At 36.7% G+C, this 23,975-nt stretch overlaps 3 protein-coding genes across 3 annotated transcripts; 2 read left to right on the top strand and 1 right to left on the bottom strand.

Annotated features, from left to right (window-relative positions):
* The first annotated feature begins 1,511 nt into the window (after positions 1-1,511).
* Positions 1,512-4,198, top strand: LOC133317060 (uncharacterized). Its single transcript, XM_061518859.1, has 2 exons — positions 1,512-2,306; positions 2,993-4,198. Exons 1-2 carry the CDS (start codon positions 1,512-1,514, stop codon positions 4,196-4,198), a joined length of 2,001 nt encoding a protein of 666 aa, XP_061374843.1.
* Positions 4,199-9,123: 4,925 nt separating this feature from the next.
* LOC133317099 (ubiquitin carboxyl-terminal hydrolase 16-like) lies at positions 9,124-12,736 on the top strand. The gene is made up of 8 exons (XM_061518922.1): positions 9,124-9,854; positions 9,938-10,058; positions 10,270-10,380; positions 10,591-10,757; positions 10,859-11,188; positions 11,294-11,416; positions 11,597-12,161; positions 12,245-12,736. Exons 1-8 carry the CDS (start codon positions 9,414-9,416, stop codon positions 12,514-12,516), a joined length of 2,130 nt encoding a protein of 709 aa, XP_061374906.1. The 5' UTR covers positions 9,124-9,413; the 3' UTR covers positions 12,517-12,736.
* A 3,672-nt stretch (positions 12,737-16,408) lies between these two features.
* LOC133317089 (glycine-rich cell wall structural protein 1.8-like) lies at positions 16,409-23,617 on the bottom strand. Its single transcript, XM_061518910.1, has 3 exons — positions 23,491-23,617; positions 22,882-23,460; positions 16,409-17,319 (listed from the first exon to the last, which is right to left on the bottom strand). The coding sequence occupies exons 1-3, from the start codon at positions 23,615-23,617 to the stop codon at positions 16,556-16,558; spliced, it is 1,470 nt and encodes a 489-aa protein (XP_061374894.1). The 3' UTR covers positions 16,409-16,555.
* Positions 23,618-23,975: the final 358 nt, after the last annotated feature.

Genomic DNA, 23,975 nt, shown 5'->3' with positions numbered 1-23,975 from the left:
CCCTGACACTTCATTGTTGAGAACCCGTGGAGTAAACCCTGGTTTGGAATATTGCAAACTTCTTCCAGAATCGAAGGGAACCAGTGGAAGACAAAGACAACTTGGGAGACTTTGTGAGGCTGAGCATACCGTTCAAAAAGGTATGAGTATTTATATGTTGAAACATTTTTATATTGTTGTTTGTCATCTTTTGTTTAATGCTTGTGGTCCCCATGTTGTTTCCCTTTTGTTTAATGCTTGCGTTTTTATGCACGAAGTGGAACATTGTGGTCCATGTTTCCATTTAGGGTTTTGTTTTAAAAGAAAGTAACAACCGGGTGGTGTGGTCCCTGCCATGGTTGACCCATTTAAAAACATTTAAAAACCCCGTTGGAATACATGTCTGCATCCATAAAAAAAGGTTTCTTTTTATTGCTTTGTATTGTTTAACACTTTCAAAGTCTGTGGCTTCATGGTTTAATGATAGGATTGGTTTTTTGGTTTTGACAGATGTCCGAATACATAGTTATTGTTTATCATCACGGTGGTATGTTTGTCAGAGATGAAGATGGAGTGATGACCTATATATATGGAAGGGTGGACTCATTGCCGGAAATGGACATTGACTACTGCAATATTCGTGACCTTGACACCCTGTTTAAGCAATATGGGTAAAGAAAATGCAAGAGGATGATGTGGCTACAACCTGGGGTACCCGATTTGGATCTGGGGTTGAGACCTCTTAGTACAGATTCAGATGTGTGTGCTATGTGTGAGGCTGCTTTAGGGAATGGCAATGAGATACATGTCTACTTTGAGGGTTGCATCTCAATTCCCCAGTTTGTTTCACCTACACATGACAGTGAAGAGGATAATATCATTAATTCAGCACATAATGAGGACCATGAAGAGGTTGATGATGGGGTCAGTTCACGTGAAGGTTGTGCACAAGGTGATGTTGGGGTCAAAGAAAACGAAGACCATGCACAGGCTGGTGATGACCTTATTGCACAAGGTGATGATGGGATGAATTTGGATGAAGACCATGCACAGGCTGCTGATGACCTGAATGCAGAAGGTGATGATGGGATCAATTCGGACCATGATGAAGACAGTGCAGAGGATGCTGGTTATGGGTCTGAAGAAGATAATGCAGATGATGACCATGCTACCTCACACTCAGATTCATATGAGAGTGCAGAGGATGAGGTTTACAAGCCTCCTCCACCTGGTGTTGAGGATGATTCAGAAGATGATGATGATGGTATGTCAGTGCCAATTGTAGAGAAAGAAATGTCTGCAAAACAGACCCCAAGGAGAAAGGAAGTCAAGAAGGATGCCCCAATACAAGACTCTAAATCTGAAGAAGTTGATGAAGAGGAAGCCATGATGTCATTTGAGGAAGAAGGATATACCTATCTGTCCGAGGAGTTGAGGACTCCTCATTCAAGTGATATGATGAGAATGTTAGACCTGTTATGCCAAAGTTCAATGAGCAAGCTTCTTTTGGGCATGTTTATTTAGAACTTGGTATGGAGTTTATGAATCTGGGCCAATTTAAGTGTGTAGTAAAAGATTACAATATCAGTCTTGGGAGGAACTTCGTATGGGTTAAGAATGACAAGGTGAGAGTAAGGGCCAAATGCAGTGTAGAAGACTGTGAATGGATGGTGTATTGTGCCTGGAACAGTAAGCAAAGCACATTCCAAGTTAAGACTTTTAAAGAGACTCATACATGCTGTAGAGTCTTCAAGAATAAAAGGGCTACAAGAGATTGGGTGGCCAAGAAATTGGAGAAGAGAATACTAACACAGCCCAAGATGACAAGGACAGAGGCATTTGAGCACATGAAGGAGGAATACAATGTGCATTTGGATATGAAGAAAGTAACTAAGGCTTTGAAAAAAGCAAAGGGGACCATTGAAGGTTGTGAGAAGGAGCAATATGGAAGATTAAGGGAATATTTGGCAGAACTGTTGAGGAGCAACCCTGGCTTCAGTTGCAAATTGCAAGTCACCCCTCAACCTATTCCACAATCATTGCCAATATTTGACAGAATGTACATCTGCCTTGATGCTTGTAAGAAGGGATTCAAAGCTGGATGCAGGCCCTTAATTGGGTTGGATGGATGCTTTTTGAAGGGCTATTATGGAGGTCAATTATTGAGTGTTGTGGGTGAAGATGCAAACAAACAATTCTATGTGATTGCATATGTCGTGGTTGATAGTGAGACGAAGGATAATTGGAAGTGGTTTCTGACATTATTACAGGAAGATTTAGGGGACCATGCAGTATTTGGTTGGAACTTCATTTCGGATCAACAGAAGGTAAGGTTTTTCTGGTTGTGCTTCCAATTACTTATTTCACATAGAATTGCCATACTTAATTGTATTTTGATTGTTAATGAATATTTTGCCATAGTCCTGTTGTTGATGAAGTTGTCCTTAGTAATTCTGTTTGGTGATGTTAATGAATATTTTGGATTGCCAAGTTTATTCTGTTTGTCCTGGTTGCTGTCATTAATGATCATGCATTATTCTGTTTGCTGTCCTTCGTATGTGTGTTCTGGTATTTGTGTTATGTGTTGTTGCCATTGCCTTGCTGTTAATGAATATTTGCAATCAAATTTCTGTTGTTGCCATTGTTGTCATTGATCTTATTGAATATTGTGGATTGTTTACAATATTTTCATCTCTGTTGCTGCCAATGTCATGCAGTATCTGGTTTATGAAATCATGTGGTATGTGTGTTCTGTTTGCCTTGTCTAATGATGTTTAATAACCTTAACTAGTCTCCCACAAATATTACCGAGGACCATTTTAGTCATTGTTCTTTAACAGAAGGGACCATTTTGGTCCCTAACAATTTTATCGGGGGTACAAATCGGTCCCTGCAACAGTTCTTTTAATATGGTCACTTAAAAATCCAGCACTGTAAATTCCCCTTATACATGCTGATATTATTCATGCTGATTCGAGATTGTATTTTAATTTTTATTCTCATTCACATACAGGGACTTGTCCCAGCCTTGAAGGAAATTATGCCAGGTTCACACCACATGTTCTGTGTACAACATGTATGGAAGAACTTCATCAAGCAGTGGAAGGATAAAGAGACAAGAGGAATTGTATGGGAATGTGCTAGATGCACCACTGTTCCCCAATTTGAGAAGGTCATGCAAAGGCTGAAGACTCTAAACGAACTAGCTTGGAAGTATCTTGACAATATACACCCTTCATGTTGGGTTAAGGCCTATTACTGTCACTGGCCTAAATGTGACAATATCACGAATAATATGGCTGAGGTGTGGAATGCAAAGATTTTGAATTATAGGGACAAACCTATAATGACATTGTGTGAGGAATTGAGGTGCTACATAATGCGAAGGATGGCAGCACACAAGAGGATTCTACAAACCTTTAGGGGTAAGATAGCACCTGCACAGCAGAAGAGGCTGGACCAGTTGAAGGTTGCAAGCAATTCTTGGACACCAACATGGACTGGAAACTTGGTCCAAGATCTCTACGAAGTATCTGGAAAGGTTCAACGTGTTGGGGTGAATTTAACTCAACAAACTTGTAGTTGTAATGTGTGGCAGCTAACTGGATTGCCTTATGAACATGTCATTGCTGCCATTGCACACAAGAATGAACCTGTGGAAAATCATGTTCACCAATGGCTGACAGTGGATGCTTTGCATGCCACTTATGAACACACTCTCAACCCAGTCAATTCCCAACAATATTGGCCAGCTTGTGATGCCCCAAAACCACTTCCTCCACGCTTGAAAAGGCCTATTGGACGTCCAAAAAAATATCGCAAGAAGGATCCCACTGAAGAGCTTATGAAGACCAACAAGAAGCTTAAGAAGACTTACACAGTTCAATGCTCCAAGTGTGGTCAGACTGGTCATTACCACAAGACATGCAAAGGACCTGCTGGTGGATCAAAGAAAAAAACTAAATCGGTTAATGTTGAAGTTGGCCAGTCAAGGACAATTGAAGAGATCCTCATGAGCATGAGTCAGGGCTGCCCTCCACCAGAGACAAGCAGTCAGCATGCACCAAATGCAGCTGAACCAAGAGCCAGCAGCCCACCACCATGCAATCCTACTGAGGCAGTGACCAGTGAGACAGCAGCTGCAACTAGCAGTGGCACCAGAGCAAGCTTCATGACTACACCAGGATTTAGGCCACCTAGGCCAGCCCCACATAACTAATTTGGAATTGTAATCACTGACATTAGGCCAGTTCGAATGTCTCAATTGGCATTTTTTTTTGTTATTAGGCCAATAGCTTGGAATTGTAATTAGGCCAGTTTTTTGGTTTACTTTGGTTTTGGCCCTGTTTAAATTATTCACCAATGACTTTTTTTGTATGCCTCTGGTTATGGCCATATTAAGTATGAACACTTTGTTTTTCGGGAAGACATAGTGTTCCTACTTAATGGTTTAATATGTCAGTGCCAATTGTAAGTACATAGTCATGATATCAATGGAATGTGTTTTTTGGATTACTAAATCTCTTATGTCATTACTATTTTTCATTGTTGTCATTAATGTGAAATGAATGGAAGATTATGTCAGTTTGGTTGCTATCTGTACTCACTGTCATGATTGTATTCAATACTGTCAAACAATACTATTTTTTGTTTCTGTCATTACCATCTCTTTGGCAAATTGCTTGTCGTGCTTATATTTTGTATGTTGTGTCATTTTGGGGTAATGTGTAAACATACCTGAATTTTGGGGTCATTACCAAATTGCTTGGCAAATTGGTCCCTTTTATACCTTATAAGTCCCCAATAATTTTGCTCGAGGACCATTTTAGTCCCTGTAATATTTTACACTAGGTCAAATAGGTCCCTAACAAATTCATCGGGGCCCAAATTAGTCCGTGCAAAACATGACAGAAAGAATGCCGTAAAAAGCTGTTACCACAGAAGCTCATTCCCCCTTCTGTATAATTCCCTCAATCCTTGTTGTTACTGCTCATACAGTCTTTTGACCATTTTAATTGGCATTTCCAAATAACTTAATACTTAGCAGGTTGTGCTTTAAGAACGATCAAGTTCAAGGACATTAACCATTTTAAGAACAATCAACATCTCATTACATCCCAACAATGGTCTTTCCATTACAGAGAAGCATACATATTACAGATTAAAAATGAACATTTCACTCCACCCTACTACAAAGATATAAACATATTACAAAGACAATGATAATGGATCCAGCAAACGCCCTAGCACACCTACACACATGCATCATTTCCTTCTCAACCCTTTCAAAGTCTGCCTGCATCTCCATTGCTATGTCTTCAATCTTTATACAGTGCTCATTAATCTTCTTTTTATGGTTATTCACCTCCAGTTGCAGTTCATCATTGAGCTTCATGTCCAAAAAGTTCAACTTGAACTCCATTTCAGCTACATTCAACTCCAACTTGTTAATTGTCCAATCTTCCAGCTCCATGGTATCAGATGTAGCATCATCCACCCATGTAAAAAAGTTACAGTACAGCTTCTTTTCCTAAACAAAATTCAAATATACAGTTCATAAGATTGAAATACCAAAAATAACGCATGAAAAAATTAACCTCACCTTGAAGTTGGATCACCCAAAAAATGATCTATTAGGGTTTCTAGGTGTCTTGGAGGTGTAAACAACACTGTGCCTCCCACATTTACACAATGGAACAACTCTCCTTCTTCCACTTTTGGACCCAAACGAACTACCTGAGCTCCCCCTTCCAGAAGACATAATCATGGCATAAACACAAAGATCAACCCTAAATCGAACAGTATACACCCACCTTCCCTATACCGTCAATCAATTTTCCCCAAATTCATGCGTTCAACCTTCGATTCGATGCCATGCTTTCTGGTTTAAGTTGAACCTTAACAAACAAACGACGACGTTTCTTGGATGAAAGAGAACTGTGTATCCAAGGTGGCTGAGCTTCAACAAACGACGTCGTCCAAGATGTCCACGTGGGCTTCAGCATGTCACTTAACGTGACACCTCAGCACCGTCACTCACACCGTCAATTTTGGTTTGACAGAAGGACTAACGTGGGTCCTGTTTCACATTGTTGGAGACTATTTTACGAGTTTATTTTTCTTAGGGATTAATTTGGCCACCGGGTTTTTTGTCAGGGACCAATTTGGGTCTTTAATCTTAAATATAATATGTACTACATAAATTAAAAATGTTATATAATATCAAAACGTGTCCTAATGTGTTGAAATTTAACATTTTTTAGAATTAACGTGTCGGAGTGTCGTGTCGTGTCGTATCCTGTGTCCCGTGTCAACGTCAATGCAACATAGACGTCGAGCATGCAGTGGTGGAGCCAGGCTTAAATTTGATCCCGGGCCAAAAAAATTACGAGTATTTATTTTTCTTAACTTTAGTTAGTTCATATTATAATATATTTAAATTGGGGAAGGATCCATTTATAAATTTTTTTTGCAAATTATACTACATACTCTTGAAAGTATATAGTGTTACCTAGTGTACTTCCGGGAATACATAGTGTATTTTGTAAGAGTTTATAAATAAAAAGTTTAAATATAACCCTCACTATTTAAATTATATTAAATATAGAGCACTTGAGCAGGCAGTACCAAGAAGAATTATAATTTTATTAAATATTTTTTTATACAAGTTAATATTGAACACATAACCTAATATAACTTACCCAAATCTATTACGGAAAATATTTTAAGTTTTACATATGGCCAAAATACAAATTGTAGCCCGGGTCAAATTATAATTTTAACCCGGGCCAAATTATAATTAATTATATAATTATATATAATAGGTATAATTTATTAAAATTTAACCCAGGCCGAGGCCACACCCAGGATATACCTGGCTCCGCCACTGCGAGCATGATCATTTAAATATTATATGAGTAATATTAATAGTTGATTTTGAAAAATAAAGAGGGATAACCCTATGTTCCCTCGAACTCTATCGTAATGTTTGATAAATATATGCCAATAATACGAAAAACTCAAAAAAGAATTCTAATGTATTTTTTTAATAAAACTTTCCAATTACTACAAAGTAATTAATATTTATTGAAAAGTTCCTAAAAACAAATTGATCTGGATAAAATATGATAGGCCCATCAAAGACCAAAGTTCATAGACCAAGACCCAAACCCACCAGGCCCATAATGAGGCGTGATGGCATCAATCGCGCATTATAGGGGGCGATGTTACCATCGCGCCCAAACCGCCCTTCAGCATAACTTTAGAGATAAGGAAGCAATCATGGAAACTAACAATGATCCACCGCGCCGTTGTACTCCAGTCAGGATCATCGCGCCAAAGGTGAATCATACATCACCCATCATCTACAACTATTTCAAGCCCAGGAAATAGACAGCCCAACACAAAGTTTTCTCATCTCAACCGTGTGTGATTAGGTCCTTTACACTCTGACCAGCCTATATTGTATTGGTCTGATCACAAATATTCTTACTTTTTGCTAATTATTTAAAGTAATAGGTATATGTATATAAAAAAAGTAATAGTTATTAAATGAAAAAGGGGGAGGTTTTAGTATTCAAAAAAAAAAAAGGGAAGGTTTTAATACTTAGGGGGAAAAAACATGTTTCTTTTTCTTCTAAATTAGGGGTGTTCATCAACCGATCCAAACCGATTCAAACCGCGAAAACCGAACCGAAAAATCGATAACCGAATAAACCAAAAACCGAAAAATCGAAAACCGAAAGCAAACCGCAAATTATGATTGGATTGGATCGGTTTTCGGATGGGTTGATGAAAACCGATCCAATCCAAACCGATCTAATATATTAATTATCCTCTACCTACTTGTCCTTTATCCAATCATAGCCCAAAAATTTCTAAACTCAAGACCCATTAACTCATCAACTAAACCAAAAAAAAAAACTTAGTCACGTCTCATCAACTATAGTATTGTTTACTGATATTTTTGTATTTCAATTTTATTTTTTTACAAAGCCAATATATACAAAAGATGTTATTTGCACAATAATCATGAAACTAATTTTAGGATATTCAAAAAATCGAAAACTGATCCAATCCAAACCGAAAAAAATTGGATTGGATCGGATCGGATTTGAAAAAAAATCTAAACCGAATGAATGATTACATGATCAAACCGAAGGGATTGGATCGGATGAGTTTTGCTTTCAAAATCGATCCAATCCATACCGCGAACACCCCTATTCTAAATAAGTAAAAAAAATAAGCGGGGAGATTCTTTTCTTTTATTGGTGGATTCTCAATGCATTGAATACTTATTAATTCTTATTTAATATTTATATTTGAAAAAGTCAACTACCTAACCCTTTGATGTACATCTACCTCACTCCCTAAGGTATTTTTTCACATTTTGTAATCATTTTTAATTATTTTAATTAAGTAATATTGAGACTCGAATAAAGAATTAAAATAAAAAGCATCTTCTAATAAGGTAAGCTAATATTCCAATAAAATGCTGTATTATTTATTTTAAAAGTAAATAAAAAATTAATTTTTTTTAAAAAGTTCGTCACAAGTTATTTACTAAACTACTGTAAATATTCAAAAGGAAAAACATTAAAATCCTTCAATCCTTATAATTAAATGCATATCAAATACCACCAAATCACGGATAACAATTGCCCGATTTTAAAATAAATTATATTAATTAGCTATTAAATAAATGCCTAAATGGTGGGTTGATAATAGCGGGTGATTGATGATTGTATGACTATTTCTATTGGATTTGGATTATCGTGAACTACTCATTTTTTACAGAGTTAATCTAATTTCATGTTACACGAGAGATCTTTTCTCCTGTTATAGATATATGTATAGTGAGACTTACAATTTACAAAAAAAAAATATGTCACAATTTTTGATAAGTCTATTGAAGATAAACTACTCTTATATTGCATAAGAGTAATTTTTTTTCTTTTTTTAAAAATATATATTTATTTCTCATTTATTTCATTATTAATGAATAATTATAATTAAATACTTTGATTACGTTATCATTTTTTCACAACCAAAATCACGCCTAATTTTAAGAGAATTTATCAGTATAAATGATATTGCTATCTCGAAAGTGGTGAAGAAAACAGTAACAGTGTCAGTGGGAGTTGAGAGAGAGAGAGAGCGCGCGCGATGTCACTTTCCTGAAAATTTTGTTGGTTCCCAAACCCATTTCCCTCTCATTTTGTCTCTCTAAGAGGTTTGAACACATTTTCAATCTTCCCTCCTCTTCTCATCCATCTCAAAACCCTAACCCCCAAATTCACCTCTCTAATTTTTTCTCTCGTTTATTTAAAGCCTTTCGAACATAAATTTTCTCCCTAAATTTTAATCTCAAAAAACCCTAGCCGTCTCTCATCTTTGTTTTGAAATCCTAATTTAACTTGCCGTTTTCAAATTCCATGTGCTCATCACTCTTTGCACCCTCCGAAGACAGAGAGGTCCTAATGGACGCTCCTTTTGGACCAAACCCGCTTTCTGAAACCCTAAATGCCTCTCAATCGGTCCCTTCGTTCCCTAATCTAAATCGCTCTTACTCTCCTCCGCCGGTGGAAACCGCCGGCGGTGGCATGTATGCCGGGATTTTCGATGCGGAAGCTCAACAGGAGGACCCTGGCAATTCTTCCCCCTTCCGGCGACTCAAGGGCAATTCTCTTTCGCCATGGCCGTCGGTGTTGCCTTCCAACGAGAGTCGTTCTTGGCACTCGTCTCGGGTTTCCGCTGTGGCTCCGGATGTGTGGGATTCGGAGCGTGCTTCCGATGATAACTGGCTGTTTTCTGATGATAACGGGGCACATTCGAATAATGAAATTTCTGCCTCCACGGTTGTACCTTCTGGGGTGGTACGTGCTTTTTTGTTGTTGTTGTTGTTGTTGTTGTTTGTCTCAGGGATTTTGTTTGTTTTGATAATTGATTTGTTTAACAGGGAGCTGGGCTTTCAAATCTTGGCAACACTTGCTTTCTTAATGCCATCTTGCAATGCCTTACGCACACGGTGCCTCTAGTCCTGGGTCTTCGTTCATGCAATCATTCAACCCCTTGTGCTGGTGTGTTACCCTCATTTGAATTTGACAAAATTATTGTTTTATGTGTTTAGATTTAGCTTGTTGCGTAAAATAGTGTGCTTTAGTGCAATAGTCTTGCCTTATTGTGGGGTTGAGAGGTGGTTAGACCTAAACAGCCTTACTTCTGGATAATTATATTGTTTGTTTTCATTTATTTTCTGAGATTTTGACATATTGGAATTGGAAATTTCAGGTCATATTGATGGATTATGTGTTGTTTGTGCTCTTCGTGAACATATTCAATCTTCCCTAGTAGCTTCAGGAGGCTATCTCTCACCCTTGAAGTTTGTGGACAATTTGAACCGTATCCTTTTTTTTTTTATCACTGTCATGATTATTGTGAAACTACCTTTCATGTCACCATTGACATGTGGCTAATCATTTGATTCGAAGAGTTAAGGATTGTAAATATTAGTGATTGTATATCATCATTGGCTTGCAAAATGGAATTTCAATTAATGCATAGTTATTTGCTTTTTTACTTTAACTATTGTGATCCATGACCCCGTAATAGATTTTTCCTCTGTATTTAGAAGATACCAGCAGGAAGATGCACATGAATTTTTGCAGTGTGCCTTAGATAAATTGGAAAGATGTTTTCTTGATTTGAAGAAAAGTAATATTAGTTTTGAAGATGATAATCTTGTTGAGAAAGTATTTGGAGGTCGTCTAATCAGCAAAGTATGTTGGAGATAATTGTAAAAAAGCTGTCTTTTGGCTCCTTTATGATTTAGAATGCTGTGTTTGCTAATGGTTATCTTTTCATGCTATTTGTTTTTCAGCTTCGATGTTGCAACTGTGGTTGCTGTTCTGACACTTATGAGCCACTGATTGACCTGAGTTTAGAGATAGATAATGTAGATACCCTTCCTAATGCTCTGGAATCTTTTACTAAGATGGAAAACATTGATGCAAAGTTTCGATGTGATAGCTGCAAGGAAGAAGTATCTATGGAGAAGCGTCTTATATTGGATCAGACGCCTTTAGTTGCATCATTTCATTTAAAGAGATTTAAGACAGATGGGACTTATGTTGAAAAGATTGATAAGCATGTTGATTTCCCGCTGGAGTTGGACCTGATGTCTTACACCACTTTTAATCAAAACAATAGTGTAAGTTGTTGATTTTACATTCCCACTTACATTTTACTAGATCTCTGTATGTTATTCTTGTTTTCCTTGCAAATATGATGTTCTGACTCATTATTATGTTGATAGGTACCATTGAAATATGAACTTTATGCAGTTGTTGTGCATGTTGGAATTTCATCTACTTCAGGGCATTACTTTTGCTTTGTTCGCTCGGCTCCGGACATATGGCATAAGTTGGATGATGCAATGGTAGCATCTCGTACTTAAACCCTATTCCCTATTTGCATGAGAAACATCAAACTCTATTTGTAATCATTTTGTTTCTAAGTTTTTTTGTGTGTGTGTGTGTGCTTACTTGACTATTGCGCTAGATAGTGGTCATTGTTTTTGAAGTTAAACATGAATTGATGTCTTGAAATTATTCTTCAGGTTACTAAGGTCTCAGTAGACTTTGTGCTTTCTCAAGAAGCCTACATATTGTTTTATGCACGACAGGGTACACCTTGGTTTTCAAGCATTATGGAATCTCAAACACCATGCGTGGGTTCAAGTATTTTGAATACATCTCCTAAGTCAGTTTTAGACATTGACGACAGCATGTATAAATCAAATCCAATTTTAATTCCAAATAGCGTAAGGGGTGAGACTCGTGAATCCAAAGAATTTTCCAACCAAGGGTTTGATTATTCTTGTCAAGAAAGACATGAGCTTCCTGAATTCAATGACTCAAGTGGTGCTTCTCATGGCTTTGTACAATTTCCCTCTGGGTCAAATCAGGAAAGTGTTGATTTTGACGGCTCTAAAGATATCCATGCCCAAGTGCTACTTGGGAATAATGCCATCTTGAATGGTAGTACCGTATTTGATGGAAATTCTTATATTGAGAGTGTTGATCTCAATAAAAATGATTGCTGTCAGGAAGTTGTTGATTTTAGAGAGAATGATGGTTTCCATGCTTTAACTCCTCCCGGTCCCCCTTCTCCCGATGCTTCTGGTAATTGAGTACACTTCTAAATGTCCGTTTTCATGTATTTCTTTGAATGACTTTGTTTAATGACCTCTAGTTGGATTTGTCAGATAGAAGTTTCCTCATCTCGCGTGATCATTTGAAGATGGAGAATCATGGGAGCTGTAAAAAACCATCAAATAAATTTACGGCGGATTCTGAGAGACAAGCAGCCGTGAGATATGTTAGGAAGATGCCTGGTCGAAAGAGAGATGCATTTTTGAGTTTAGTTGATGCTTCCTCGGATAAGAAGAGAAAAAGGATGGATGCATCCCTGTTTAATAAAGGCAACCCTCTTATTGCACCCAAAAACCGTCGGGTGACGGCTGGAATTCCACAGTGAATAGTCTTTGGCTTCAGGCATTTGGGAATGTACTTATTCTTTTTAGCGAAAAACCTTGTATTTTTTTTGTTGCTAAAATTTGTCTATACCTCTTGCCAAATTGTATAGTTAAATACCCGGAGCTAGAGATTCGCGAATGTACTGGTTCTTTGTTCCCCTACTTCATGCGAAGAACATATCTCCAATGAATGTGGACAAGGATGTATATGATAACGTTGGTTATGACAATAAAATTATTTGAAGGGGTATCCCGAAGTTACTAACATTGGTTATATCAGAAAGCCATTATTTGATTACGAGGCTGAAATTTAAGTGTTTACATGCGAGTTTGTAGTTAATACTTAATATTGTAAACTTGTCCTTAGGGTATTTGTCAAGCTCGAGCTAGGCTCAGGCCTACATTGAGCCCAGCTCAGGCCCAGCCTTTCAGGAAAGTAGAGTAGACTTAGGCTTATAAAAAAGCTTTTTTAATAAATAGGCCATAGGCCAATCTTGTCAAGCCCGGCCTACAGCCTTGTAGGCTGGCCTATTTAATTTATTAAAATAAAATATATATTATTATTATTTTATGTGACAAAGACACAAAGTACCAAATACCAAAATCTCTTACTTTTTGTGCTATTTTATTTTGTGAAAGACAAACTTGTATAATGTCTCCAAATTTTACATGCTGTTGCAGCTTAATACGATGGAACAATGGGTACCTTGCTGTATTATGATGTTACTGATGAAGATCTTTCAATAATAATCTTCTTTCCCTTGTCTTGATGGTGGTTTAAAGATTTTTAGATGAATGACATTCTCTTGTAGACTTTATTTCAGCATCCAGTAATTGTATTTTTCTTATTTTTCCCATTTCTTCGACTCTATTCCTCTATGATATACATTCTAGAGCTGAGGTATTATGTTGACTCTTTCTTGTTTGTCATTTTTTTTCTTATGAGAAGTACTAGTGTATGCATGAATGGAACTTTCTTTGCTCTATACATTTATTTTTTTTGTTTAGTATATATAGTGGGAGGCCTACAAGGCCTGTAGGCCATGTCAGGCTTTCTTATTTTTTGAAAATGGGCCGGACTTGGTCTACAAATAAAGCCTTTAATAGGCCAATAGGCCAGATATGCTGACTTTTTTTTTACGTAGGCTTGGGCCAGAATGGCCAAAGCCCAGCCCAGCCCATTTACACCCCTAGCTCGAGCCTTGTTCATGCCCTAGGATCGCAATTATTAAGCATTTATTTAAGGGGTTTGATTTTTTTATGTTGAATGAGAATTCAATTCTCATGTTGTAGAGATAAAAAGCATGTGAGTCCCATGTGTTAGAAAAAATTATATGTAGGACCCATGTCAGCACGGAAATTGAAGGGTGTGTAGGAAAATTTGAATTCTCATGTTGAATGAGAATTATAAAACTCTTTATTTAAATAAAGTAACTTTCAAGACGTCAATTACTAAGCAGCCCTTGATCGTGTCTAGCGCTTGTCTTGATTGCTCTCTTAGCAGTAGCAATGTCTATATAAGGAATTAACATGCCTGCAACAAATCCCTTCCCCGGTTCGTTCTTTAAAGGGTAACTTGCATTGTCTTTAAAATTACTTCAAACTAAGCTAGTGATGTTTGTCTTCTGATCAGACAATGCTGAGGCTTCTTGCAAGAGACAGGGAATCACCTACGAATGATGTTCCTGATCATGACTTTTCAAGTCCATGTAACACAAACAAACACGTGGTGATTGTGATGGATGGGATGACAGAGTTTAACACGGAGCCTCTTCATTGGGTACTTGACAATGTCGTCACCGCAGGGTTCGTCGTCAGTCTTCTTGGGATAATGCCAATATTGGTTTAGCAATATCTCGGGGAGATTCCTTTTGGATAGAAGTAACACTCGCATTACTTTCTGTTACGATTATTTTTATTGTTTTAATATTTTCTGAATTGTTAGGTTATTTAAATAGTGGATAGTTATTATTTTCAGCACTGTGCCAGGTACCAAGCGTAATGAAACGATTGAAAAAACTAGAAGATGCCATTCATGCACTCTTCATTTAATTGAAGGAGATGTCCACCAAACTCTCAAATCCGCTAGATGTATTAGTACCAATCACCAAACCATAACTTTACATTCATTGTCATTGTTCTCATTTCATTCGAGAGGCTTCTACACTCAAACATTTTTCTCTTTTTCTTTCCACCAATAGAGCAACTCCTCTTAACACTACCATTGTTATTAAAAATTTGAACACAATCGAAGTATCTCAATTAAACAACGCCCCTCGAACAAGACTCCAAATTTTTGGTTTAGGTATGAAATATCCAATGAGAGCTTCACTTCTAAAATTTGAGAAGAGGAAAGAAAGGGTGGTAGCTAGAGGATATTTTCCAATTAATAGCAATGGAGAGACGAATATAGATATTGAAGATGATTCAATCACTTGATTTTAATGGACAAGAGTAATTTTCAGGGGGAGAAAATGTTACGATTATTTTTATTGTTTTAATATTTTCTGTATTGTTGGATTGTTTAAGTGATGGCTAGTTATTTTTCTTGTTTTGTTATTTGAATTTCTACTTTGCTAAAGGATAGGTAATAGATATTAGTAGAGCGTATTTGATTTAGTGGATAGTTGTTTTTATGATTGCCTTGTATCATCTATTTAAACATTGAAATATTTGAATAAAAATCATCACAGAAAAAAATATTCTGTGTATGCTTGTTTGTGTGCTTGAGGCAGAGTTCTCTCAATTGAACTCAAATCTCCTATTTTATTTTAAAATAGGTGTGCGTAACACTTTCCTTTCCTAAATATTAAAAAAAGAAAGAAAAAACCACAAACTAAACTTTATAAGATCTGCTTGTAAAAGAAAAAGTCTTTTCGTTTATGAAAGTGTAACCATGTAATGTTTGTGTAGTCATTTTGAAGACAAGAAATGATTTTTGGACGGTGGAACCGGAAGATGCACCTCCATTGAAAGAGAAAAAAGAGTGCGAAAATGATGTCAACTGTCTAAACTCTAAAGCGTCAAGCGGTCATAGATCTTTGCAGAAAATATGGTGTAAGAAAATCATTTTTAAGGCTAATACTTTACAATCACATTTCTCTTTTGTTATTTTGCTGAATTTACGATTGCCATCTGTGCGTTATGCACTAATCGTCAATATGCAATCAATCATTACTGCAATGCAAAATTGTTATGGGTTATCCTATTAAGACTGCTGGTTGCGGAGCAAATTGTCACCCTTTGTCCTGCATGGGTCATGGGTGGTCTTTGACAGGTTTATAATCATTATAATTAATTCTAGCTAATCCAATGATATTAATTTGGTTACCGGATCATATTTATGATCTTGATAATTTGCTGCTTGTTCTAGATTGAATTTAAACGTTAGTTATTTCATGTTTCCCGAGGCGGATTGTAATGGAAGGAAATAAATGCTATTATACATAACAGATCGAAAAATTCCATGCAACATTCTCATGATGAAGAATAATGATGGAAGGGTTGACATGATCAAAAGCATTTCTAGAGAATTGTCAATGTCTTCAGCACCTACGCCTCAATTGACAGCTTCTGAGGAATCATTTAATTAAAGAGATCTCCGTAGAGAATGTCTGAGTTGGTTGTCCATTAGGAGTTTTTAAGAAAGCAGTTATTCAACTACTACACGACATGCACTGATACAGACAGGAGAGGGTGACACACCGACAAGTACCGGGCAAGGCTGTTGGACTTGGAACCTAAACTTCTCAGAAATAATCTGAAACAAGTATTTGCATCTTATGTTCTATAATAAACATATTTCTTTCATGCCAATATATATAATAAGAAGGGCAAGCCCAAATTAAGTTGATAATAGTTTCACCATATTGCAATTATCATAATATCATTTATAGAAATATTTTGTTACATATATATAAATCTGGCGTTGATAATCTCGTGCTTGATAATTGTGATTATGATTCTGTTATTAATACCATACTTATTCGTGTTACATCAAAGGGGACACTTCAATATATGTCGTGTGAGCTAGACTAGTTCTCAAGGAACATAACCACCATGTGCACCGCCTGCCCCGTACCCACCTCCTCCACCAGCACCCCCACCACTTCCATATCCACCTCCGTGTGCTCCTCCCTCACCATAGCCTGCTCCACCCCCACCTCCACTTCCGCCACCTCCTCCATACCCAATGCCATGTTCTCCACCAGCACCATAGCCTCCACCAGCTCCACCTCCATAACCACCGCCATGCTCTCCACCAGCACCATAGCCTCCTCCTGCTCCACCTCCTTCACCACCTCCATAACCACCACCATGCTCTCCACCAGCACCATAGCCTCCCCCAGCTCCACCTCCTTGACCACCACCGTAACCACCACCATGCTCTCCTCCTGCACCTGCTCCTCCCCCACTGCCATATCCACCTCCATGAGCTCCTCCTGCACCATACCCAGCTCCACCGCCACCGCCACTTCCACCACCACCTCCATAGCCAATGCCATGTTCCCCACCAGTCCCATAACCTCCCCCAGCTCCACCCCCTTCACCTCCACCATAACCACCACCATGCTCTCCCCCAATACCATAACCGGCACCACCACCATTTCCACCACCACCGCCATATCCAGCTCCATGGTCACCCCCAGCTCCGTATCCAGCTCCTCCTCCTCCACCACCACCATGGCCAACACCGCCACCATATCCTACTCCACCACCTTGTCCCCCACCACTACCACCTCCATAGCCAACAACTCCATGGTCTCCAGCAGCTCCATATCCACCACCGCCACCTGAGCCGCCACCTCCGCCGCCGCCATAACCACCATCAAGAGTGAGTAGCCCCCTTCTGGCAGAACATATTCCTAAAGCCAATAGGAGTAAGAGAACAACACAGGGAACTCTGTGCATACCCATTGTATTGAGAATTGAAGATGAATTATGTATCTGACAAATTAAAGTAGCTTGGTTTGGTTTTGTGGTGGAGAAGTTGGAGGCTATATATAGGGATTGGGAATGCGCGTTGAGAGCAAAGAGTGGTTGAGGCACATGGCTAGGGAAGTTGGATGTCCCCACCACAATAAGCAAAGATACATACATACAGAGGAATTAAGCCTCACTCACACTCACTCTCATACACATAGTGTGCTTCTGCTGTCCTCCACATTACCATATCCAAATTAAACATACAATACGAATACCTCTCATACACATAGTTTATTCCTTTCCCACGCAAACCTGACTTATGAAGTCTTTATTCCCTGCACCCCACCGCCCCTTACTACTTTGCGCTAAACATTGATTGCATTCTTTCTTTTCTTATTTTCCTTTTGGTGATAAACTCCAAGTCTTTCACCCTATGATGAGTTTTCTAATAAAACATGTAAATTGTTGCATTGAGCTAATTAGTTTATTTCATCTACCAAGTGTTCTTACATGCTTATGCACTAATAAAATTGATGTTCACTTGTCACATTAATGCTTCTCATATCGATATTCCTCATGGACTTCCTGATACAATATGCATGTGGTAAGGATATTTAATTGAGTACGAGCATAATTTGTGTTATGCTAGATTTAACAACCGATTCTGTCTCAGTTTCAAGAATTTACCGCTAGATATATTAGGAATTAGAAGATTTTATAAAGCAAGTAACAAGTTTGAATATTAAATTTCTGATGATATGATTTACCATTGATAACTCTAAGTGTACACGTCACAAATAAAAAAGGTGATGACTTAAGAATATCATTTCATCAAGATTATTCAAATTTTGTGTTAAAGTATTAACATACCACACCTTAATCTTTATCCAACTAAGTAACTAAATAATTGAGAAACCAATTCAAGAAAGAAATCAAAACAAATAAACAAATAAAAGATAAAAAAAAAGCTATGAAATTGAAGCCTGGGGTCTATTTATCTCTTGCTACTTCATTTGAATGCATTTAACACTTCTTCACAAACCAATGATATGGTTTTACAGCCAATACATTTATTTACTTTTAAGCCTATGTTTAGGTTATACAAACACGTTTTCCCAAAACATTATTTCTATGTGAATTGTTTTAATTAAAATTAGGTCTCCAACAATAATTATGCATGACAAAGATATATGCTTCTATTCGACAAACGCGTCATTTCACCCACACAAATAAATGCAAAACAAAATGTACCATCCAAATCTAGTAAAAACATGTAATTTCCTTGACTAGTTCCTTAGGGTTCTCACATTAAAAACTCGGTTGCCAAATAAATGCAAACATTAAGAGTAGAGATAGATAAAATAAAATTGTTTCTTTGACAAAAAGCAAGAAGAACTATAATCAATCTAAACTACACAACAAGCTAAAATGGAATCCAAAAGTTACGACTACAACCTCATCTCAGTCAGAATCACACAAACTAGAGAAAATAATTTTTTTCAAGAAAACAAGAGAAAAGGTCATAATTGGGAAACTATATTGGTTATTGTTGAGCCTTGATCTTCAATCGTCTTCCTTGATCTTCTTAAACCGCTTGCTTCTCTCCCTAGTAACCCTCTTAAGAAACTCTGCCCCTCTATTTCTAAAATCTTGTCAAGGATCCCCAGAGAAAGTCACTAAAATATATTAATAAAAAAAGAAAATAAGTTGGGTCGTGCAACTTTGCTCAAGCTTAAGCATTTGTTAGTATCAGCATAGACCATAGAGGCCTCTGGTTGCCATTCTTCTGATATTCCTGTAAGGTCGTGTTTGGTTCGAGATTTCTCTTCACTATCCCAGCAAAGTGTATGTGGGTATCTCATTTCTCCATGTTTGGTTGAGGGATATCCTGAAATTTCTCCATCAAACTTGCTTCCCCAGCTATCCCTATATGCATGTAAAAAACTAGTTTTTCACTGTTTTAGAAGCCCTCTCAGATGATGGTATTATTGTGAGAATACTGGACAAATTGAAAAGGGATGAAAAATGTGACAAATTTACCCCTCCTTTTAACCAACTGCTATGTATGTTGAGGGAGCACATAGAGCTCCTCTTCCGTAGCTCTGCAACTGGGAGAAGCCACCATTGACGGAACTTTCCATTGTTTCAAGCATTTCTAATTCAGCTGCTGAAAAAAATTACTCAAATCAAATATTGAAATTGCATTCGTACGGAAGATCATGCATTGCTGATGATGAATGTGCGTGTTTTAGGAGCAAGGAAGAATTAGTATAGAGGAGAAATTTGGGAAATTTTGCAGAGAGAAAAACACAGATAGAGAGAGAAGGGATGAGGGGGAGTGAACATCATACAATACAATACCACTAGTGGGTTTGGTTTTGAGGAGTACTCTGCTTCACACTTTAATATTTTAAAATTTTATAAAAAATGTTACTTTTGTAATTTTAACTTTTTTTCCCATCTATTTTTTATTTTCAACCAAACATACATTAGGATTTTTAACTCAATTTTCCCATCAATATTTTGCGGTACCAAACAACTTTTTTTAAACTTTCCTACCAAACTTACTTTCTTTCCATTTCCCTATCAATCACATTTTCCTAGTAAAAAAAAATTTCCCCTAAACCAAACACTACCTAAGTGGTTAGCTGCGACACAACCTCCAAATCGTGTTTATATTTGTTTGGACATTCTTAAGTTCCTAATCAACAACATCATTGTAAAAAATCCCAAACATGAAATTTAATCATAATACTAATTCAAATTTAAAGGATCAAGATTAGATTATTTTATTTTATTTCAAATTCAAGTAATTTCACATAAACATAAAAAAAAACTCATAATGAAATTTTGGGTTAAATAATTTCGTTTAACGGAGTCATATTTTTTTATACATATGCATTTTTTTTTTGGCAAAAGGTAGAGATGGAAAATGAGAAATTTGAAACATATGTATCCTTGCAATGCTAACTGCTGACAATGTTTTTTAATGGAAATGGATCCTCTCATGTGAAAAAAAAAATATGATATGGTCATGTGAAAAGATCACAACTATACAAAAGTAAATCAACGGTTATGATTTCGTAACTACCTATTTTAATATTTTTTTTCTCTCCTCTTTTATTACCATCGATCCACCCTTGTATGGTTATGATTTTCCACATGACATGGTCATATGAATTTTCACATGAGAGTATCCAGGTCCAACATTAAATAGTATTTAAGCATGTAATTTGTTGATTAATCATGTCTAATATTTTGAGTTGTTTTGCATGCAGTAACTAACAACTATATTTTATTAAAAAAAACAAAAACAAAACTAACAACTATATTCTTTATAATATTCTTTACCTGGTAAGGAATAGGTAGATAAATTAGCATTAACCTTTTGAAAACACTGATAATTCTATTAATAAGTATAGTATATGATACACTTAAAATTGACCCGTTACAAGTGATTCGACCAATTTTTTCCTCAAATGTTCAAAAAAGCAGCAAGTTGAAATCTAAAAAATTATAACCAAATTTCAGTTCAAATAAAGTATGATTGTAATTTGTAATTTGTTCGGAAAAAATTGAAAAACAATAAATTTAGCTTGATTTGATGTTTAAGATTTGGGACATATTTTAAATTTTGAATTATCATATAATAGTTTGATTAGAATCAATTATCTTTAAATTTAGCTTGATTTGAAGTTTTAAGGTTTGTGACGTATTTTGAATTTAAAATTACCTGATAATACATTTGTTATAATCAATTATCTTTAAATTTGACTTGATTTTAGGTATAAGATACGTATTTTGAATTTTAAATGATCAGATATTATAATCAGTTATCTTTATTTCTATTACTTGTGTGTTTTTTTTTTTTTAACTTTCCTTATTTTTAGAATTTAATTTAGAATTGATTTATAAAAAGATACTTAAAAATTGAGAACGGAAATTAATATTTAAACTTGAAGAAGGATATTTTGACTCTTTTGTAACATTAAGAAATCTTACTTCTCATTCTAGCCGTTCATTTTCATCCATTTAACAATTATAGTTTATTGAGTTATATCAATTAATTAATTATTAATTTCAAATACATTATGACCGTTAGATGGACGAAAATTAACGATTTTGATAGAAATTAAGATTTTTTAATCTTACATTAGAGTCAAAAGATTCCTTCTTAAACATTTTTTTATTCTTAAAAAGTATAACCGACCTCAAATATTTAGTTAAATAAAATCGTACAGATTGCATGAAATTTTTTAGACTCGGACAACCTTCATAATAACTTGGAATCCAAAATTTGGATGGACAAAATTCAATATCTCCAATAAGTTATTTAATTTAATAAAATAAGCATGTCTTGTATGTATAAAAAGATGACAACGGCATAACTCAAAATCAATCTTACACAATACAGTTGGACTTGAAGTTCCCTTCATGAAGATGATATTATTAAATTTTGCTTTAATCCAAATTTAATTTATATTCCGTTGACGTATATTAAGATTAATGTATATATACTTCCAAAATATATGAAAATATAGGCACGTGAATCTTATTTATATTTCAAACTTTTGAAAACTTGACAGATATTTTGCAGTTTGCTTAAACTATTGGTGTTTATGTATAAAGTGCAAAATTCTAAAAACTATTTGTACCTATTTGATTAAGCTTTAAACACTTAAGTGAAGAAATTAAAGAGTGGGTGAATATATTACCAAAAAAAAAAAAGAGTGGGTGAACAATTTAGCCATAATTTTTTATTCCCATGCATAATTATGTAATAATTATCATATGATTTACATTATTAAAAAAGAATAACTTTTCAGATCATTATTATTGTGATAAATTCTTTAATAATGTTATTGCTAACATTTGATAAAATAATAACCCGTGGAGAAGTTAATTTGTAACTATGTTAAAAATTTAGTAAAGAGAATTTTATTGCATTTGTAATCATGTTTGGCTTTATTGAATTAGCCGACTAATCAATAAATAATTTTATTCCATATGTATCAAATCAATTGAATATTCGCAAAGTTAATCTTATAATAATGATATTTCAGTCATTTTTTTAGAAAAAATAGCAACTAGAATATTTTCCATCGTAACTTCTTTAACCTGATTTCCCGCGTGTTCTGAAAATGGAAGGGATTGGGAATTTGGAATCACGAATATTTAGAAATATATATTACTAAAAATGTATAAATATATCGATTTAAGAAGTCTTGCTTAGCTTCCATTTGGCATTCACGTAAAACATAAAAATTAAAACACAATACATATTTAGTTTATAAGCATCCTTGTATCCATATTATATTGTTATTGTTGTTATTAACTATGGTTACAAGGAGCTACATTTTCTTTCTCCACACGAGAATTTCCATGTAATTAATTTCATGGGTAGTATCCACCGTGGCCACCGCCTTCGCCACTTCCACCACCAGCTCCATATCCACCCCCATGTGCGCCCCCAGCACCACCGCCGCCACCGCCTCCAGCACCAGAGCCACCACCGCCTCCGGCACCACCAGCTGCTCCACCACCATAACCTCCACCAGCTCCTTCACCGCTCCCATTTCCGCCTCCATGTGCTCCACCAGCACCGCCTCCGCCTCCCCCACCACTCCCACCTCCACCTCCGTATCCTCCACCACTTGCTCCACCGTATCCACCGCCTGCTCCACTCCCTTCCCCACCTCCATAACCACCGCCAGCACCCCCTGCACCACCACCTCCTCCTCCTCCACTGCCACCTCCACCACCACCAGCATAACCACCTCCTTTAGCTCCACCTTCACCATAGCCTCCACCAGCTCCTTTACCAGCTCCTCCTCCATATCCACCACCTTCAGCTCCACCTCCACCGCCGCCACCACTTCCTCCACCACCGCCTTGGCCACCACCGGCAGCCCCATATCCTGCACCGGCACCTTCACCTCCGCCAGCTCCTCCTCCATAGCCACCAACACCATGCTCTCCCCCGCCTCCAGAACCTCCACCTCCGCCGCCACCGGAACCTCCTGCAACAGTCGTAGCACCGTGGATGACACCACCAATGCCATGGTCTAAACCAAAGCCGACACCTCCCTCTAGAGTGAGGAGTGTCCTGGCGGCAGAACAAACACCCAAACACAATAGCACAAAGAAAACAACATTGAGAACATTAGAAGTTGCCATTTGAAAAGTGTTGAAATCCCACAATGAAGTTTTGGAATTCAAGCTCGGGTATATATAGGAATGGTAATGGCCCACTACAAAATTGGAGGGGTCCTAAAGCGCGTCTTAATTATGAAAAGATTGGCCCAAGCACATGCAGAATTAGGTGGTTCAACCATTAAACCCACTAGTGTGCTACTTGCTGTAAACCATTATAGCTACATATCTTATTCTCATTGTGCTAGGCAATAGTTTGTTATAAACCTAATCTTCTCTATCTGATAAAGCATTTATCAGGTCATTTCTTTTTTAATGGATGTTTTGAGTCATTCATCTATGTTGTTCCCACTTATATATATAACACCAGTGGCCAGTGTGG

This window comes from Gastrolobium bilobum, unplaced genomic scaffold (assembly GCF_033153095.1).
Source record: "Gastrolobium bilobum isolate Gb01-03AN ecotype WA unplaced genomic scaffold, APGP_CSIRO_Gbil_v1 utg5371, whole genome shotgun sequence".
Lineage (NCBI taxonomy): Eukaryota > Viridiplantae > Streptophyta > Magnoliopsida > Fabales > Fabaceae > Gastrolobium > Gastrolobium bilobum.
Note: the sequence above shows the minus strand (reverse complement) of the source record. Positions and strands in the feature narration are given on the sequence as shown.

Coding starts and splice junctions, on each gene's coding strand:
- LOC133317060 (XM_061518859.1), top strand. CDS start 1,512: ATGGAGTTTATGAATCTGGGCCAATTTAAGTGTGTAGTAAAAGATTAC. Junction 2,307..2,992: donor TCATTTCGGATCAACAGAAG/GTAAGGTTTTTC, acceptor ATTCACATACAG/GGACTTGTCCCAGCCTTGAA.
- LOC133317099 (XM_061518922.1), top strand. CDS start 9,414: ATGTGCTCATCACTCTTTGCACCCTCCGAAGACAGAGAGGTCCTAATG. Junction 11,189..11,293: donor CTTTTAATCAAAACAATAGT/GTAAGTTGTTGA, acceptor TTATGTTGATAG/GTACCATTGAAATATGAACT. Junction 12,162..12,244: donor CCCTTCTCCCGATGCTTCTG/GTAATTGAGTAC, acceptor TGGATTTGTCAG/ATAGAAGTTTCCTCATCTCG.
- LOC133317089 (XM_061518910.1), bottom strand. CDS start 23,617: ATGGCAACTTCTAATGTTCTCAATGTTGTTTTCTTTGTGCTATTGTGT. Junction 23,461..23,490: donor TTTAGACCATGGCATTGGTG/GTGTCATCCACG, acceptor CGACTGTTGCAG/GAGGTTCCGGTGGCGGCGGA. Junction 17,320..22,881: donor TGGGGGTGGATATGGAGCTG/GTGGTGGAAGTG, acceptor GCGGCGGCGGAG/GTGGCGGCTCAGGTGGCGGT.